Source organism: Cucurbita moschata, unplaced genomic scaffold, assembly GCF_002738365.1.
Source record: "Cucurbita moschata cultivar Rifu unplaced genomic scaffold, Cmos_1.0 Cmo_Scf00032, whole genome shotgun sequence".
NCBI lineage: Eukaryota > Viridiplantae > Streptophyta > Magnoliopsida > Cucurbitales > Cucurbitaceae > Cucurbita > Cucurbita moschata.
This window is the reverse complement of record NW_019268548.1, coordinates 310,386-327,485: the sequence shown is the minus strand read 5'-3', so window position 1 is coordinate 327,485 and position 17,100 is coordinate 310,386. Positions and strand designations below refer to the sequence as shown.

Below are 17,100 nucleotides of genomic sequence, written 5' to 3'. Positions count from 1 at the left end.
CCCCCCCCCCTCGAATATAGCCAACATTTCAATGGTTCGTGAATTTTAAAAAAGTGCTTTTAGTTTAATTTAATACGATTAATAATTTTATAATTTTTTATAACAAATATATTGATGGTAGCATTCATTAAATTTAATAAAAATAAAATAAATTTTTTAAGATCGATTGAATTGAATTAAGTACACAAGTAGACGATGGTACTTTAAATTAAATAATACTGGCTGTTTATATAAATATTTAATTACAAATCATTAACTGTAATAATAGAATTTAAAGTACCTATCACCTATAAGTTATAAAAATATATATCCTCCTGAATTAATTGGCATTAAAAGTTATATTATTGTTTTCATATCTCATAAATATTTTAAAATTAAAATAAAGAATGTATTAAAATGTTTGGCGAATTAGTTGTATTAATTGCAACAGGACACTCTTTTAAAAATAAAAAGCTAAATTCATAATAATTTTATTTGACCTTTATGTATGCATATATAATATATAGTTACGTATATAATTAATTAAAAACGTTATTTCAAATTTTGGTGTCGGCAAACTTATCGCTTTTGTTTCAGTTTTGAGGATAATGGATTTTAATATTAATGTTGCATATATGATGTGACACTAAAACCACATTTATCCTTCTTGGAATATATTCCGGATGCCTCATTAACTTACTTCAACGACTAAAATCATACCTTTTTTCTTTTTTTCCTCCACTTAAGCATATTCTAAAGAAGAAGAAGAAAAAAAAAATCAAAACTTTCAAAACTTTTATTAAATTTAATCATAAACTTTTAGATTAGAATAATATTAAAATAAGTGTCGAACTTAAATTTTAAATTTTAAATTTATGCAATTTTAATCCTTTAAAAACTGCACTCTATAACAACATAAAAAATCAACATTGGAACATTGGATTATTTTTCTTTTGTTGAAACATGGTTTTTACGAGGGTATTCTCATACATTAATCAAACTCTATTAAAATTAATGGATTCACATAAGTTATACTTTATCTTATATATCATATTTGATATTTTATTATAAAGTAAATATCGAGATATTTGTCATTTTTATCGCATGTATCTTTTCGTTTATTGTTATTTTCATTTATTATTTTTTTTCATATACTTATAATTTATTTTATTATAATTAATTATAAATAAGATAATTTTTATTGAGCGGTGGTACCAAAAAATTTGTGTATATTAAAATGGATAATGAAAATTGAAAATGATCACATTAGTTTACTATGGGGACATGCATCCTCCCCAATTTTATCCATCAAATTTGAAATTAACCATTTGAAAATGAAGAAGATCTCAACATCTCCTGTTTGGAACCCTCAGTCTTTGAAGGATTTCATGTCATTTGACGTGTTTGATTTGAATAATAAAAAAAATTGGATGAAAGTGTCCTACCTCGGTTAATTTAAGAAATGATCATGAGTTATAATCTAAGAATACACTCTTCATCGTCTGTAGGAGGACTTTTGGAGAAGTAAGGCCTTTTGGAAAAGTTACGAGAGTTTATACTCAAAGTAAACAATATCATACCATTGTGGAGCCAAACAGACCAAGTTGGTCCATAATCATCAGCTGTCACAATGATCTTCATTTATATTTTATGAAGTGGAGGAGCCAAACAGACCAGATCAAACCAGATATGAATAGGACGAGATGAGGAGATTACGAAGATTAAAGTGAGCAAGATAGCTGTATTGTCTTTTATTAATTATTCGGCGATATCACAGAGCAACAGTGATTGGAAACAGCAACAATGGCGATCATGTTCATACCACCGCCACTGAAACGAAGAAGAAGCTACTCGTTGCTACGATTTAGAGTCTCTCGCTTGCCCATCGCCCAACGAGAGAGAAGATAGAGCTGAACAGTCTCATTGGCACCATGACATCCCACAATCAGATAGTTCCTAGGCCGAACCATGTACCCAAATCTCATGCATAGCAACGAATACACGCACAAAACTGCATATCACCAAACAATTATTACAACAATTTCGCATTCGAAACCATGCCTTGTTCGTATTCAAAATTCATTCAAGAGTGCGAATGTTTCAACCTGCCGTCATTCTGCCAGAAATCATATCGGCGGGTTTTTTCACATCTGCAAGCCCCTGCGATTGATTACAGCGGAAGCAGAGAAGAACATGAGAAACAGAAATTAAGAAACTAAGAATTTGGAAAAATCGAAGAGCTTACCGCAGCAACGAAACCAAAGTTAGCAACAGGCCCCCAAAAATGAGTTGTTTTAGGGCCAACAGGGCTGTTGAGGAAAGAGCGGAAAGAAGACATCAAAGAATATCTTGCTTTGGCTGCAGCTACGAATGAGAATCACATTCAAAGCAAGAGAAACAAAGAAAATCAGAAGCAAAAAACAAATCTATGAAATCCAGTCAAAGAACGTAATTAAGAACAGGAAAAAAGTAAAGCAAGAAATCGATTCCATAATTTTTTCCATCGTCATTCACTTTTCCGTAGCGCGATAGACTTTGATCCGACGAATGACTCCGCGCTTACCTGTATAAAAAAGTTCACAATTCAAAGTTTCGAACGGTGAAATTGGACTCGATTACGACCGAATTTCAGGCAATGAAGATTTAGGTATTTCCGCCGCTAATTGCCAGGCCGAGGACGAGGAAGGGAGATCAAGGAACAGAGTAAAATCGAAGAATATGTTGAAGGAAGCAAGCTAATCTCTAGAATGAGGAAATATCGCGGAGATTAGGAACCTGAAAACGAAGGTTGGAGTGGCTGAGCGGAGATGGTGAAAACGAGAGAGCCGTGCAAGAGTAGTTTGTTTTGGTGCGCCTATTTAGCGACCTTGCGGATAACGCCGATAACATAGTGCCAGCGGGTTTTTTTTTTTTTGAACTTCAACCGTCTAAAATTAAGAAAGATTATAAAATATATATTTAATAATTTAGGTTTTTATTTTTTTTTATTATTTTTTTATATACTTAAATTTGTGCTAGATTTTCTAAAAATAATTTAGATATATTTCGTTTTTCTTATTTAAATACTTACATGTGAACTTTAATAGCTGAAACTATTTTTTTAGTTTTAATAATTTAACCAAAATTTTAAAAACACTCCTAAAAATTGATAATAGAACAAATAAACCAACAAATTGGCGTAGTTTTTGGAGGACAATAAGTATAATTAAAAATATTAGAGTAGAAATGTATCAAAATAATACTTTTAAATGATTTGTTTAATTGGAGAGAAATTAAAATAAATAAAATAAAACTTGTAATTATAATTTATTTGGCGACATTTTAGATTTTACTTAATTTTGGTTCTTTTAATGCTGGAATTACAAAAAATACCAAAAAATAAATCTTTGACCAAAAAATGTTATTTTTCTTTCTTTTAGCCAATGCATGTGCTACGGTTTGGTTTTACTATTATTTAATCATTTCATTTCCTTTTTTAGTTATTCAATTATAAATAAATAAAAAAAAATTATTCGTTGTCCGACATTATAATCTCAACCATAAAATTCAAAGTTTGTCTTTTCCCCTGTGACACACTGTATAAATGGCAGAAGATTTAAATTTAGCAAAATTAACCATAAAAAGTCATTAATAATTTACCCCATGAAATAATTTAAGATACTAAAATATTTTTTTCAATCCACTTTTATTTATTTAATTTTTAAAAAATAAACTTCCAATTTGTAATGTTTAAAAAGCAATTCAGTCTAGTCACGGAGGGAGCGGGCGGTGAGTGAAGTCGCAAACTGTCCCACATCGAAAAAAACATTATAAGCGGCTAGAGGAATTCCTATAAATATACGCGAAGCCATTTTTTAGGGTACGAAGCCGTGCGATGAACGCAAAGCGAACTATTCTTTCGCCTTTTACTAAAGAATACCGTGTGTTCGCCGTCTAAAGCGGCATACGCATATTTTTGGAGGGGCTTCTCATCTGTGAAGCTCCTACATTAAAGTCCTAACTATTTGAAGCTATCTTTAGTTCAGCTTATTAAATAACTAAAATGATTTTGCTTAGTGACTACTTGGGGCATTAGGAACATCAAAATCGGCTAAATGGCCCCTAAAACTGCCGTCGAACAAAAATTCTTAATGGGCTCCTAAATATGCGTTTAAATTGTCATGAAGCCACATCTCTGTATGCCCATGTCCAGCTTGAGGAATCCCTTTTGATTAAACATACCCTGCAACTATTTATCTCAAGTCCATCAGTGCATTTAACTTCATCCTAGTTAATTCCACTTTCCTAACTCATTATCTTACCCACAAAGAACTCATGGTGGATAGCAACGTCTAATGGTCTTTGTTATTTGCCGCTGAATTTACATGAATTAAAAGTTCTGCCATCGTAGATATATTTCAGATATGCCTATGATTCTTCTGGTCACAAATTTATTTAGTTGGAGAAGGGAACTTAGTGAAGGAATGAGTACCTGAAGTAGCTGAGTTGTCCCACATCGGAAAGTCTATAAACGCCTAAAGCACTAACAACTATAAAACGAGCAACGAGGAACGCAAGTATTCACGGACCCGTGTGGTGAGCACAGAGCGAACTATTCTTTCGCCTTTTACTAAAGAGTACCGTGTGCTCGCCGCTCACAGTGGCATACGTCTATTTTTGGAGGGATTTCTCTTCGGGGGAACTCCTATAATTTTAATTTTAATGTTTCTACGAAATTTGTGTTCCCCATTAAATCGTAGCATTTAGAACTAAATGATCTAACATTGTTGTTGAGTTGCGGGAATCAGAATGGGCTTTGAGAATGTTCAGTAAAACCCATTTTCTTTTTATTCTGGACCTTGATCATTTCATTTTCGTTAATCACAGTAAATGGTTAACCATGCCATAACTTGGTTAGTGAAATGTGGGTTGAATTTTCATAAGAACACTTGTTGGACGGTGAATTTGGTTAGTCCAAAAGTTGTGTCGACTATATTGTGCGCATGACGGGTAGTGAAATGCCATTAAAATGAGCTATTTTCTTGTGGAATATTCTTATTTTCGATGGGCATACTTCGTCTTAAAGGTCTGGCAGAAAAGCAATCCTCACCAAATTCAGAAACTTGATAAGTAGTATAATTTTTTTGTATAGGAGAACTGTCCCTAACCGGTTGAACCCAACCTATTACATCAATTGCTATGCCATGACTAAGAAATACCACATTATGAAGCCAAAATTCTCATTTAGAGAATTTGACAAATAGGTAACATCAACAAGATTTTCCTCGGATGTTCTTTATGTTCATCATCCGTCATGGAGTAAACCGACATATCATCGATGAATATAATTACAAAACAATCCAGAAAATCCTAAAATATTGATTCATCAACTCCTAAAATATGTTAGGGACATTAGTCAAACCAAAGGAAACAAACTCATAATGTCCCTAACGAGTTTGTATGTCTTCAGAATGTCCCCATCTTAAATCCTTAGCTAACGATAGCCTGAACAAATATCAAACAAATCAAACAGAGATGCAACAAACGAACGAAAAGGCAGCAAGGGGCCAAGAAATGGTGGAATCAGATTGAAAGCATCTACGGAAATGGCAATGAAAATTCAGTGGGGGCCAGGCACATGATTTTTTGCTTGCAACTTGTTCGATAAAGTGATTCCAAACAAAACATGGAGTTTCTGTTCTAACCAAAGAATCTCATAAAAGATAACTATTTCTTATTTTATAGCAATACTAGTAGTGCATTATGTAATGAAAAGTTCACAGCATCAGTGTATCTATGGTTTGTAAAACAAATGAGGTTATCTCACAAAGTCAGCAGATTTTACCAAATAACATCAATAAAAGTTAAGGCTATGAATGGTTTCGCTGAAAACGATCCATCCATCGCTAAGTTATTATAACACGCCCATTTCTAGGATGAGAGCACTTTCTGAATCTCTTCTGCTACCTCTTTGGGAGGCTTCTCTGCTTGAAGCTCTGCGACAATTTTCTTCTTGGAATAGTAATCAATCACCTACAAAACACAAACAACTTTATCACCTACAAAACACAAACAACTTTATCACCTACAAAACACAAACAACTTTCATTCGCATCACAAAGTGCCACGATAAATATGCTAAGAAAAGGATTACGTATAGCGATCGTACCGGCTCTGTTTGCTTGTGGAAAGCCTCCAGCCGAGATTTGAGAACTGCTGCAGTATCATCCTTCCGTTGAATCAAAGGTTCCCCCGTTACCTTCGAATCAGACATGATTTAGTAATTTGTTGCTGGTTCATGAAATATATATCTAAATGGAAAGGTCTTTAGTTATCTCCCTATTGGAGGTCTCCTCCTTTGTAATTTCATACCATCGCTGAAATTGTTTGTTATCCAAAAATTTTGTGAAATATGAAATTTAGTGGGAAGCTATAAGTTCTATCCTGTGAGCTTTTATCAAACCAGAAAGAGGATAGGCTAAATAAGATGGCTTTCTTACATCATCAACACCAGCAACCTTTGGAGGAGCAAATTTCGTGTGGTAAGACCTTCCGCTTGATGGGTGTATCCATCGTCCTGTAATCCTCTCCTCCAAGATCGCATCATCAATGGAAAAGTTAAGCACCGTATCAATTTTAGTACCCTGCTTTTCTAGCATCTGATCGAGCTGCAGTTAGAAAAATGAGTGAGCAAAAAAGTTCAAGAACCACTTCACTGAATAAAGTACAAAGAGCAAAAATAAGTAAAGGATTTGATACCTTCTGTGCTTGGACCACTGTTCTAGGAAATCCATCAAGAATAAAACCTTTCTGACATGAAGGCTTCTTGACTGCTTCATCTATGATGCCAACAACCAAGTCATCAGACACAAGTCCACCCTGAAAATAAAAAGATTTTAGCAAGAAACAAGATGACTGCAATGCAAAACGTTGTGTCCGGCATTATATAAAAATAAAAAAATAAAAAACTAAAAATACGTTGTCCATAGCCTCCTTAGCCTTAATGCCAAGTGGGGTTTTTGCAGCAACAGCAGCTCTTAACATATCACCAGTAGCCAAGTGACACAAGCAGTATTCATCCTTGATGATTGGCGATTGGGTGCCTTTTCCTGATCCAGGTGGACCTGTAGAACAAAAATGATCTTAAATAGGAATGTACATTGACTAAAATGCATGAGATCTTAATGATATCATGGTTGGACACCATGAATATTAACAGTGGAATGAGAATTAAAAATTGAAATTACAAGCATAAAATAATCTACATCTGCTTTTCTCCTTCCCTCTGACTCATTGTACTCATATACAGCCTATCGTAGTGAACAGAAAAAGGGGAACTCATTTCAACCATGTAAATATTCATGAAAAAAAAAAACAACTTTAGCAATTGATGAAAATACTCAGCTTAAGCACTATGATACGAGGAATAAACGAGCTAACACACCAGATACGTTTTTAAACAAGGAATCTGTCGATTTATTTAGCGAGAGATGGAGTAAGTAAGTGATGCAGAAATCATAAAGTTTTTATATGGATAATCATCGACTCTACATGACCATTGCACATCCACCTAGGGATCTAATTTTTTTTTTAAAATAAAATGTACAAGTACTTGACGACCTAAACGAGACTGCTTCGTAACGCCAATCCAAGAGAGAAATCTCAAGCAAGGCACCAACGTTTCAAACCATCGAAAGAGCACCACGTCTATTTATCACGAAGAGTTGGAATTCGCGGATCTAGGACGGAATTGTATCCAGTAGGAAATACCAGAAAAAGAAAGCAAAAAACAACGTAAAATTCCTGAAGATGGACATAGAAATACAGAAAATTACCAATGAGAATAAGGCGCTTGTCGGGTTTTGAAGCGCACTTCATGCGACGGAGGAGCTCGGACATGAGATCGATGGAGGGGACATCTTCTAATCTCGCTGATCCAGAACTACTGGCCATGGCTTTTTGTTGTTGTTGTTGTTCTTCGGCCGTAAGCTCTTGCGGAGCCTCCAATGAGGTTTACGAGATTTAAGCTGTGCAGCAGCGAGCTACCACCTCTCCTTCGAAACCTCTTTAACTTTTGAAACATCCACGGCGGCCTTCAGTTACCAACAATTTATACATATAATGACTTGGTGTAAAATGACCTTCGTGTCCCTTCTTTTTATTCGCAATTTTTTAATTGAATAATAAGTAACAATCACGTCTTCATTTTAATTTTTTTAACAAGTTGTGTTTCTTCTTTTACTTTTCAATTATTTAATTCCAAAAATAAATTATATTTAATTAATATGATAATTTATGTAAACTCATATCCTCCTTTCTTAATTTATGTAGATTTTTTGTGAATTCTCTAAAAATTCAAATAATAATTTAATTAATTTTGGAAATGTCTTAATATATCATCGCAACGCTAAAATCATTTTTAATATAAGTGTAAAATCAAGCATTTAAATAATTTTTAATAATGAAATGCAAGTTCTTCTGGAATAATTTCTAACTATTTCAAAATCACATTAAATTAAAGATAGAGAAGGCAAAATATGGAGTCTGAGAGAACTTCATCTACGACAGTTGTTAAAGAAAACATAACTTCCCTGACAAAATTAGAGTTAGAATACATTTCCAGAACAGGAAGTCGTTCAGATTAAGACAATACGGCAACATAAACATCATAAGAGCATCATATTGGCACAAGTTTTGCGGATCCCAGACCAAAAAACAGCCACAAACGGCATTTCTACAGCTAGAACATTATAGCAACTAATTCATTCATGTCTACCTCTCCTATAAATAACCACCATCCATCTCTCTCTCTCCATCTTACTTACTGTGGTTTGTCGACAAGGCTATTCGGCATCTTCGCTCTTCGACTTCTTCTTCTTTTTCTTCTTACTATCTTCTGCAGCAACATGATCCTCCTCCTTGCTCTTCTTTTTCTTCTTCTTCTTGCCTGCTTCTTCCTCCCCGTTTACTTCTCCATTTAACATTTCTGAAGCCTGTTGCTGCTGCTCCTCCTCTGTTTCCTTATCCAACTTTCGCTTCTCCTTCTTCTTCTTCTTTTCTGATTTCGCGTCACCGTTTTCAGTGGCACTTGGTCTGTCCTCAACCTCACCGTTCGCACTAGCCTTTGATTTCTTTTTCTTACTCTTTTTCCCTGAAGCTTCACTTGCCACTTCTTCTATGTCCATATCAGTTGCTGCAACATTTACTAAATTAGTGTCACACAGTCAAGACATCAGCAAAAAACTAAAAACAGAGTACGAATGCTTCTTCCTTCCATTCACATCAGCATCATTCTTACTTCAAAAATGACGTGGGATCTCATACCAAGAAAAAAAACAAAAGAAACAAAAAGGATGTGAGATCCACCAACGATAAAGTGGTTTATAAGCAAATCATAGTGTGAATAGTAGGTACTCCCACAGTGCTGGAAATCTACCCCAAACTGACGCATCTTCCAGAAATAATAATAGAAATTAGAAGGAAAATCTCGAAGCATGAAAAGACATGGTTGCAGAGCAGAGCCACGCTCCAACGCCATGCCGCAAATGAATATTGACAATTTTTTAGTTGAATGGCCACCACCATAAACATTCTGTTACCTTTGTTATCAGCACTTTCAATTGCAGATTTCATAACATCTATGTTTTTACGAGGTGCTATTCCCTTGTCATAAAAGTCAAGGCGCTCTTCAACTTGCTCACGAAGTTTCTCTCCAAAGGTTGTGGTACTATTCTCTGAATGGCAATACAAAATTACAACTCAGACCCAGTAACTGGTTGCTATAATTTATTATACAAAGAGAACTATATTTTACCCAATACAAAAGGTTGGCTATGCAACTTTTACCTGCAAAGCAATCAATACGTGATGCAATAGAACATTTGTTTGCAAGATAACGAGCCATTCGGCCTTTGTTCCGTGCAGATGCTCGCCCAATGAAAGAAGAATGAAAGATCAGACCATATTTAGGAGTGTTTCCTTTTGTCTTCAAAGCCCTGAATAGGAAAAAATGAACGTATTGGACATTTCTCAACTGGTAATAAAACTTTCCATGACAAGAACATAATCAAACATAAAATTGAAGAATTTAGTGGCTACATTTCTAACTTAGTTTTAAAGACAATATTTCTAACTAAATTTGAGCCCATGGCAAAGAGGAAATAAAGCTTTAATATTTCAGAACGAATGACGAATCTCATAAATTGATGCAGAATCAGAGAAATAACACATCATATTGTCCACAAATTACATCAATAACTTAGTTTCAAGGACAAAACATTTCAAAATTTGAACCCTCGGCAACCTAGTTATAAAGAGGAAATAATGTCTTGATATTTCAGAATGGATGAATGATCTCATTAGTCGATGCTGGATCAGAGAAATAATACACCATTATTTCCAACAAATTACATCAGATACAAACCTGAAGAGTGCTTTCTCAGCACCGAGAATCTGAAGGGTGGAAGAAGGGCACTTGGCCAAATTTGTGAGACTACCAGCATGAGAAATTAAACGGGCCCCAACAACTTCACCAATCAAAGAGGCCAAATTGGGAGCAATATCATTCATTTTAGCAACTAGATAATCAAAAAGCTTCTTCCTGTATTCAGATAGATCCATCACCCTCTGTGCAAATTGCTGGACATTAATCAAGTCAATAGGAGACAAATCCTGGCCTGTAGCATAGTCAGTTATCAAATCAGGTAATGGAATGAGAGTGAAAATAAAAAATAATATTAAGCCAAATATGTACCCATGGAGGCTTTAGCTGCTTCAACAATCTCCTTTGCTTTATCTTCATCACCAATAATATCAGTCAAGGCAGGGATTTTATCTTCAGCCAACTTCGATTTGTCCTCAATGAATTTAGAAACTTTAGCATAAAGATAATTGTCACTGACAATCTTCACCAACTCGGGGAAATGCCAGGAATACCATTCTCTGCATCATACAAGTAACATGAAATCATTAACGAAAAACACTTATGATTTCGCAGAGAAACAAAACTTCAAAATCACTAACGTCGTATCCACAATCACTATCTTCATCTTAAAGAGGTAAGAGCAGTAACCAAGTTCTTCCAAATTGAAAAGCTATGTCAAGAACTCATGATTCTTCGTAATCAAATACCTGACTCTCATGGAGAAGGAATTAATGTCCTTGTCTAGAGTGTCAAGAAGGAAGATAGCTTGAATCACCATGTTATCAACACGGTTAACATTGAACTTGACCTTTGCTCGACTGTAACTGTGTCCCAGACCAAGTTGGGCTTTCTCCAAATCCCCCGTCTGTAAATACAAATAAATGGTAAGATGAATAAAAGAAATTTGCAAGAGAGTAACACATGTGAGAAAACATAGAAACCAGAAACCAAAGTAAAATACTAGGAGAAGTGGAGCATGCAAACCTTGAGGTCCTTGATAAATTTGTCGAAGTGTAGTCGAACACCGCGAAGCAGCTCCAGAACGAACTCATTGCTTTGGCATGGGATTTTAGTCTCTTCAAATATGTTAGAACCAATTTTGGGTTCAGCGAGTCCCAAAACGAACTTGGCCTTTTTGCCTTCCTTAACTTTTGGAAGGTTAATTTCCAGAAAACTCCTAAGCTCATCAGTCATGAGACCTGTCATTTATCAATAAATTATTTAGTAGCCGAAAATTTAAGATTCGATCATAAGGAAGTAAAACATGAAGAACCCAATAATAAAATTAGTTCCAGGAAACGACTCAAACTAACAAGCTCATGATTTATAAAGGATTTCAGCCATTCGTTCAGAACTGAAGTTAGGTTTCTCGCTAATGCAGAGAGTACTTTTTTTTTTCACAATCATCCTTCCAACATGTACAACATTGTTTGAAACATGAAAACACGAGTTGCAAAAATCCTGACGCGACAGAGTCAAAGCTTATGACATGCAACTATACGAGCACAGCGAAAACAATAAGACCGAAACTAAAAGCATTGGCCTTTCATTCAAACAGATTGTCGTGGTCTAACGAAACAAAAACACGTAGAAATAAGCTCGAACAAGGGAGCACATCACTAGTAGAAGAACCAGTCAAGTCATGTCCTAAACAAAGAACCAACATAACCATTAATGAGATAAGAAAGTAACTATTCAATGACATAGACAAACACATCCGATATCGTAAAGTGAAAAATGCACATTTACTCATCCAAGATCCCTGAAATCACTGAGGGAGTTACCTTCGGAGACCGAGTTGCACTGCTTGAGCGCATCAAGAGCCGACTCAAAGGGGTGGAAAGCAGCAAGCTTCACGACCTTGCCGAAGCGGTTAAGGTCGGAGACGGAGCTCCGAACGGCTTCAGTATTCTGCCCAATTTCGTCGAGGCCATGGGCATGAAACAGAGCATAGCCAGAAGCAGATTCATACAGAAGATACGTCGACGTCATGGGAGCAAAACCAGAGAGACGCTACCACAGAACCGCTCCCAGTTTCTCTCCTTCTATGGCTTAGAAAGGCGGGAGGTGTCGGGGGAAAGGTTTTAGGGTTTGGGGGTTTTAGAAGCTACCCTCTCTATAAATTTTACAAACTTATAAAAAAAAAAAATAATAATAATATAAAACAAAATTCATAAGTGGCATTAGCATTACAATTGGAAGCCCAACACTTTCGAAAAATTAATAAGCCCAACACTTTCGAAAAATTAATAAGCCCAACACAAGCGCGCGAGAGAGGGATGCTATTTCGAAAAATTAATAAGCCCATCGTCGAACAGTGTAGGTTGATAGGGCTTTACAATAATTAATAACCCAATTATCATTCCTATAATGTGACACGTCTTAAAGATCTAATGGGCTTTACAATAATTAATAACCCAGTGTAGGTTGAATATTGACATGAAAGTTTGTATATAGATCGTTTTTTTGTTAAGAGAGGAAAAACGTCATTTTACATATCTAGCCTTTGATTTTAGGAAATAACACAAATCTAACTAGGCATGCATATTTGCCCACGTCCCTCTTCCTTTTTATTCAGACTTGCACCAAATCATTTGCTTTTTTTAGATTCCATGTTCAAGCATTGCTCGGACCCTGGTTGGGAGGCCGTAGAGATGAATGAACCCAGCAGCATCAGCCTGGTTGTAGACATCCCCGTTCTCAAATGAGGATATGTCTTGCCTGTACAGGCTGTTCGGGCTTTTGAGCCCAGCCACGGTCACCGAACCTTTGTACAGCTTGAGCCTGACCCTTCCACTTATTGTTGCGGTTATTTTCTCCATGAATCCATCCATGGCCACTCGTAGTGGGTCGAACCATCGGCCTGCGTACACCAGCTCCGCATACTGGAGGGCAAGGGAGTCCTTGACTTGTATGGTCTCGCGGTCGAGTGTTAAGGACTCAAGCTCACGCACAGCTGTGAATAGGATGGTTCCTCCTGGTGTTTCGTACACACCTCGGCTCTTCATGCCGACGAGGCGGTTTTCGACCATGTCGACTCGGCCGATGCCGTGTTTCCCGCCAATCTCGTTGAGGTGGTCAAGAAGGGAAGCTGGTGACAGCCTTTTTCCATTGACAGCAACAGGAAGTCCTGAGACAAAATCAATCTCAACATATCAGCCATCAACAACAACAAACAAAATTAAGTTCAGTTGCAGAAATGCAGAGGAGTTGAATTAAGAAGAACGGAGAAAATTTACTCGGGTTGGTTCGGAGCATCCTCGGGATCAACAGACATCATGAACATGTCCTTCTTTGGCTCATTAGTAGGATCTTCCAAAACGTCACCCTTCAATCACACATTATGTATAAATGAATACCAGCCACAAGTCTCAAACTATATTGGCTAATCAAGGAAAACATAATGAATTTATAAGTAAAAAATACTATATTCATTAATATGAGGTATTTTGGAGAAACAAAAAACAAGCACGAGAGTTTATTATGTTCATAGTGGACAATATCATACCAGCGTGGAAGTTTGTGATTCATAACATGGTATCAAAACCATTCCCTTAAGTTAGCCATGTCAATATATCATCAAGTGTCGAACAAAGAAGTTATGAGTCTCGAATAAGTAGTAAAAAAGTGACTCAAATTGAACAAATGAGGTAAATTGTTGGAGGACTCCTTAGAAGGAGTTGAACCTCAATTAAGAAGAGGTTGTTTGAGGGCTCCATAGACCTCAGGGAAAGATCATGGGTTTATCAACAAGGAATACTATCTCCACTAATATAAGGTCTTTTGGGGAAACCAAAAACAAAGCCATGAGAAATTATTCTTGAAGTGGACAATATCATACCATTAGAGGAGGTACGTGATTCTTAACCGATCAAGCCAAAAAGAAAATGATCACATTCATACAAGAAATGCAACATCTAAATGACAGCCAAATTCAATCTGTATAGCATGAAACAGTATACTTTCAACCAGTTTAACCAATCGGTTGCCATGACAATTACCTCGTGACTAAGGTGCCAAATATTCCGGTCTCGACTGTATATCGATTTCTTTGTGACGGGGACGGGCACGCTATGCCTCTTGGCATATTCAATGGCATCTTCTCTTCCAGTAATGTCCCATTCTCTCCAGGGAGCTATAACACGTAGCTTGGGGTTCAGAGCAAAGAATGTGAGTTCAAACCGTACCTGCACGGAATAAGCAAAAAAAGCACGAGATTCTCCTTCAAGAATATTGATGGAAAATAAAAAACTACGGCAATCAGGCAGACCTGATCATTCCCTTTCCCTGTGCAACCATGAGCAACAGCATCAGCTCCAACTTCTTTGGCAACATCCACCATGGCCTGCAAAAAACACCACCATAACCTCTGTTACTAACTCAAATTTACCTAAGCAAACCGGAATCTCCTTAAGAATTACTAGAAATTGGTTGGAGAGGTAAACGAAACATTTTTTATAAGGGTGTGGAGAGCTCTCCATAACAGATGCGTTTTAAAATCGTGGAGGGCAATACGTAATGGGCCAAGTAAACAATATCTGTTAGCGGTGAACTTAGATGGTTACAAATTGTATAAGAACCAGACACAAGGGTGGAGAGGGGAACGAAACATTCTTTATAAGGGTGTGGAAACCTCTCCCTAATAGACATGTTTTGGAACTATGAGGTTGAAGGCGATACGCAATTGGCCAAAGTGGACAATATCTGTTAGCGGTAGACTTATTACGGGTAGAACCATAAAAAATGGCTGGTAAATTCTAAGAACTAAGAATTTCCGTACAACTAAGTAGCCTCCGGCAGAGGAGATCAAGAAAGATCTAACCTTGGCGATGACAGGGCGAGCCATGGAAGTGCCAAGCAAGTATTTTCTCTCATAAATGGCACCAGCTCGCAAGCATGGGAACACGTAGTCTTCGACAAATTCATCCCTCAGGTCTTTCACAACAAGTTGAGAGGCTCCGCTTGCTTTGGCCTTCGCTTCCAAACCATCCAATTCCATCACTCCCTGCATATTTCACATTCCTAATAAGCCAACAAAATGGACCCAAACATCCAAATCTACACCAAACATAACCCAATGTATGGCCATGCGTACTTGCCCAACATCAGCAGTGAAGCAAACAACCTCACACCCGTATCTCTCTCTGCAGGGAAAAACAACACAAATACCGCCATTAAAGCTTTCAAAATGGATGTCAAACAAACGAGTAAGAGGTACAAAAAATGATTGTTAAGACAAAGAGCTTGAACATGGCCACCCACCTCAGCCACGGCACGATAACAGACGTGTCCAACCCACCGCTATAAGCTAAAACAACTTCGTTCAATCTAGTGGTCATCGTATCTTGGTAAGGGCACGACGATGAAATTGGATGGTTTAATCAATCCGAGGAGGCGGTTTTGCGTACTGAATTGAAAGAGCGGTGAAAGAGAAAGGAGTTGATGGGGATGAAGCGGGAAGCTTGTGATGAGCCTTTGCTGAAACGGTGGCAGAGGAGCCGCTGGCGCTTCACAAAAGAGCAGATACGAACAGCTTACAATTTGTGACTCATGAATTCTGTGCTGCATGAGGGAGGCCCTTTTATCGACGAAAAATCTGTTTTTTTTAAACATAAATTAAAATAAATATTCGTCGTTTGCCTCTAAAATTTGTATGATCCCAATTACAAGTTGTATATATTTGAAAGAATGGTATAAATTTACCACCACGATGACTCGCATAGGGAAAGCCTTGCTACTATCCAATAACGTGGGAAATGTGTCAATAATTACACAGGTTAAATTCAAAGCTCTGACTGTGGAACATTTTTTTTTTTTTTTTTTTAAACCAAAAAGATTCCTGATGTGAAATGTATCTCGTCTGGGAGGACGAATCTATCAATTGTTAGGGTCATAATTATTTTGGAATTTCAATGGGTTCGATTGAATGTATTATCGTTTCTTAGAGGAGTGATCCCGACAAATAATAATTGTCATATGGGTTTTCACTTCTGCTGTCTCTTCCATGGAACTTGTTTTCAACTAACTCGAAATTTTAAGATGGTTACGTCAATGACTTAAATAACTTGGAAAAACTTCACAATTTAACTATCTATTTTCGCATTGATTTTGGTTGTCGATATGTTTTTTTAATTATTTAAAAAGATATATTTATCCAATATTAATGTTTTTCACTTTTAAAATAGTGTTAAAAGTACGATGTTAAAGTTATTTTTGGGTCAGTGAATAAAAGTAACGAAATTTGAAAAAATAGAGAAATAAATAAATAAAAATTACAAAAACCAAATACTAGGAAGCGCACGTGCTAAAGTTTTCACCGCTCGTGTGAATTCGTCCCCTATCCGAAAATGATAAGCACGATATTTCTGAAGCTCGAAAAAAAATCCTTGGCCCGCTATCTTTCCCCCCTCCATTTCCCGCTTCGAAGCTCAGCTGCTTCTGAACCCTCCGCCATACACAGGCTCTTCCCGCAAGCCACCATTTCACATTCACTCTGGAACTGAACCAGCATATGCAATTAGAATTTTTGGGCGGTTCTTCCGTCCTCAGTTCGCCACATTCAGCTCCCTACAAGCAGAGGATGGCATCATTTGGCGCGCTTTCACTATGCCCCTGCAGCCCGCTGTCACGCCCTCATCAAACAGTTCGTACTATTTATTGTTGCAGGGGGTCTCCTACAGTCTTAGGTACGTTTTTTTTTTTTTTTTTTTATATTAAAC

General features: G+C 36.6%; 5 protein-coding genes and 2 non-coding genes across 12 annotated transcripts in view; 3 read left to right on the top strand and 4 right to left on the bottom strand.

Annotated features, from left to right (window-relative positions):
* Positions 1-1,691: 1,691 nt before the first annotated feature.
* Positions 1,692-2,884, bottom strand: LOC111429880 (mitochondrial pyruvate carrier 1-like). Of its 2 annotated transcripts, none has more exons than XM_023065946.1 (4): positions 2,543-2,884; positions 2,225-2,343; positions 2,085-2,139; positions 1,692-1,990 (listed from the first exon to the last, which is right to left on the bottom strand). In XM_023065946.1, the coding sequence occupies exons 2-4, from the start codon at positions 2,315-2,317 to the stop codon at positions 1,827-1,829; spliced, it is 312 nt and encodes a 103-aa protein (XP_022921714.1). In that variant the 5' UTR covers positions 2,318-2,343; positions 2,543-2,884; the 3' UTR covers positions 1,692-1,826. The 2 variants fall into 2 exon arrangements, with proteins under 2 accessions (XP_022921714.1, XP_022921715.1); XM_023065947.1 differs by having other exon boundaries at positions 2,225-2,337.
* A 960-nt stretch (positions 2,885-3,844) lies between these two features.
* Positions 3,845-3,961, top strand: LOC111430160. The gene has a single exon (XR_002708292.1). It is a non-coding gene; the product is annotated as a U5 spliceosomal RNA (small nuclear RNA).
* Positions 3,962-4,545: 584 nt separating this feature from the next.
* LOC111430161 lies at positions 4,546-4,662 on the top strand. Its single transcript, XR_002708293.1, has one exon. It is a non-coding gene; the product is annotated as a U5 spliceosomal RNA (small nuclear RNA).
* Positions 4,663-5,670: 1,008 nt separating this feature from the next.
* LOC111429879 (adenylate kinase 4-like) lies at positions 5,671-8,061 on the bottom strand. Its single transcript, XM_023065945.1, has 6 exons — positions 7,794-8,061; positions 6,937-7,082; positions 6,718-6,837; positions 6,459-6,626; positions 6,128-6,217; positions 5,671-5,991 (listed from the first exon to the last, which is right to left on the bottom strand). Exons 1-6 carry the CDS (start codon positions 7,909-7,911, stop codon positions 5,890-5,892), a joined length of 744 nt encoding a protein of 247 aa, XP_022921713.1. The 5' UTR covers positions 7,912-8,061; the 3' UTR covers positions 5,671-5,889.
* Positions 8,062-8,529: 468 nt separating this feature from the next.
* On the bottom strand, positions 8,530-12,491 carry LOC111429878 (nucleolar protein 56-like). The gene is made up of 8 exons (XM_023065943.1): positions 12,166-12,491; positions 11,366-11,580; positions 11,089-11,246; positions 10,712-10,899; positions 10,382-10,634; positions 9,805-9,953; positions 9,558-9,692; positions 8,530-9,151 (listed from the first exon to the last, which is right to left on the bottom strand). Exons 1-8 carry the CDS (start codon positions 12,371-12,373, stop codon positions 8,802-8,804), a joined length of 1,656 nt encoding a protein of 551 aa, XP_022921711.1. The 5' UTR covers positions 12,374-12,491; the 3' UTR covers positions 8,530-8,801.
* A 390-nt stretch (positions 12,492-12,881) lies between these two features.
* On the bottom strand, positions 12,882-15,919 carry LOC111429932 (argininosuccinate synthase, chloroplastic-like). Of its 2 annotated transcripts, none has more exons than XM_023066011.1 (7): positions 15,644-15,919; positions 15,477-15,525; positions 15,204-15,386; positions 14,652-14,726; positions 14,383-14,568; positions 13,621-13,709; positions 12,882-13,537 (listed from the first exon to the last, which is right to left on the bottom strand). In XM_023066011.1, the coding sequence occupies exons 1-7, from the start codon at positions 15,718-15,720 to the stop codon at positions 12,985-12,987; spliced, it is 1,212 nt and encodes a 403-aa protein (XP_022921779.1). In that variant the 5' UTR covers positions 15,721-15,919; the 3' UTR covers positions 12,882-12,984. The 2 variants fall into 2 exon arrangements, with proteins under 2 accessions (XP_022921779.1, XP_022921780.1); XM_023066012.1 differs by having other exon boundaries at positions 15,481-15,525; positions 15,644-15,676.
* An 845-nt stretch (positions 15,920-16,764) lies between these two features.
* The window catches only part of LOC111430022 (ribonuclease J-like), an 8,940-nt gene continuing 8,604 nt past the window's right edge, over positions 16,765-17,100 (top strand). For all 4 annotated transcript variants that reach the window (XM_023066124.1, XM_023066125.1, XM_023066123.1 and 1 more), the window contains exon 1: positions 16,765-17,067. In XM_023066124.1, the coding sequence (XP_022921892.1) occupies positions 16,893-17,067 (175 nt within the window). In that variant the 5' untranslated portion in view covers positions 16,765-16,892. The remainder of the gene's footprint in view (positions 17,068-17,100) is intronic.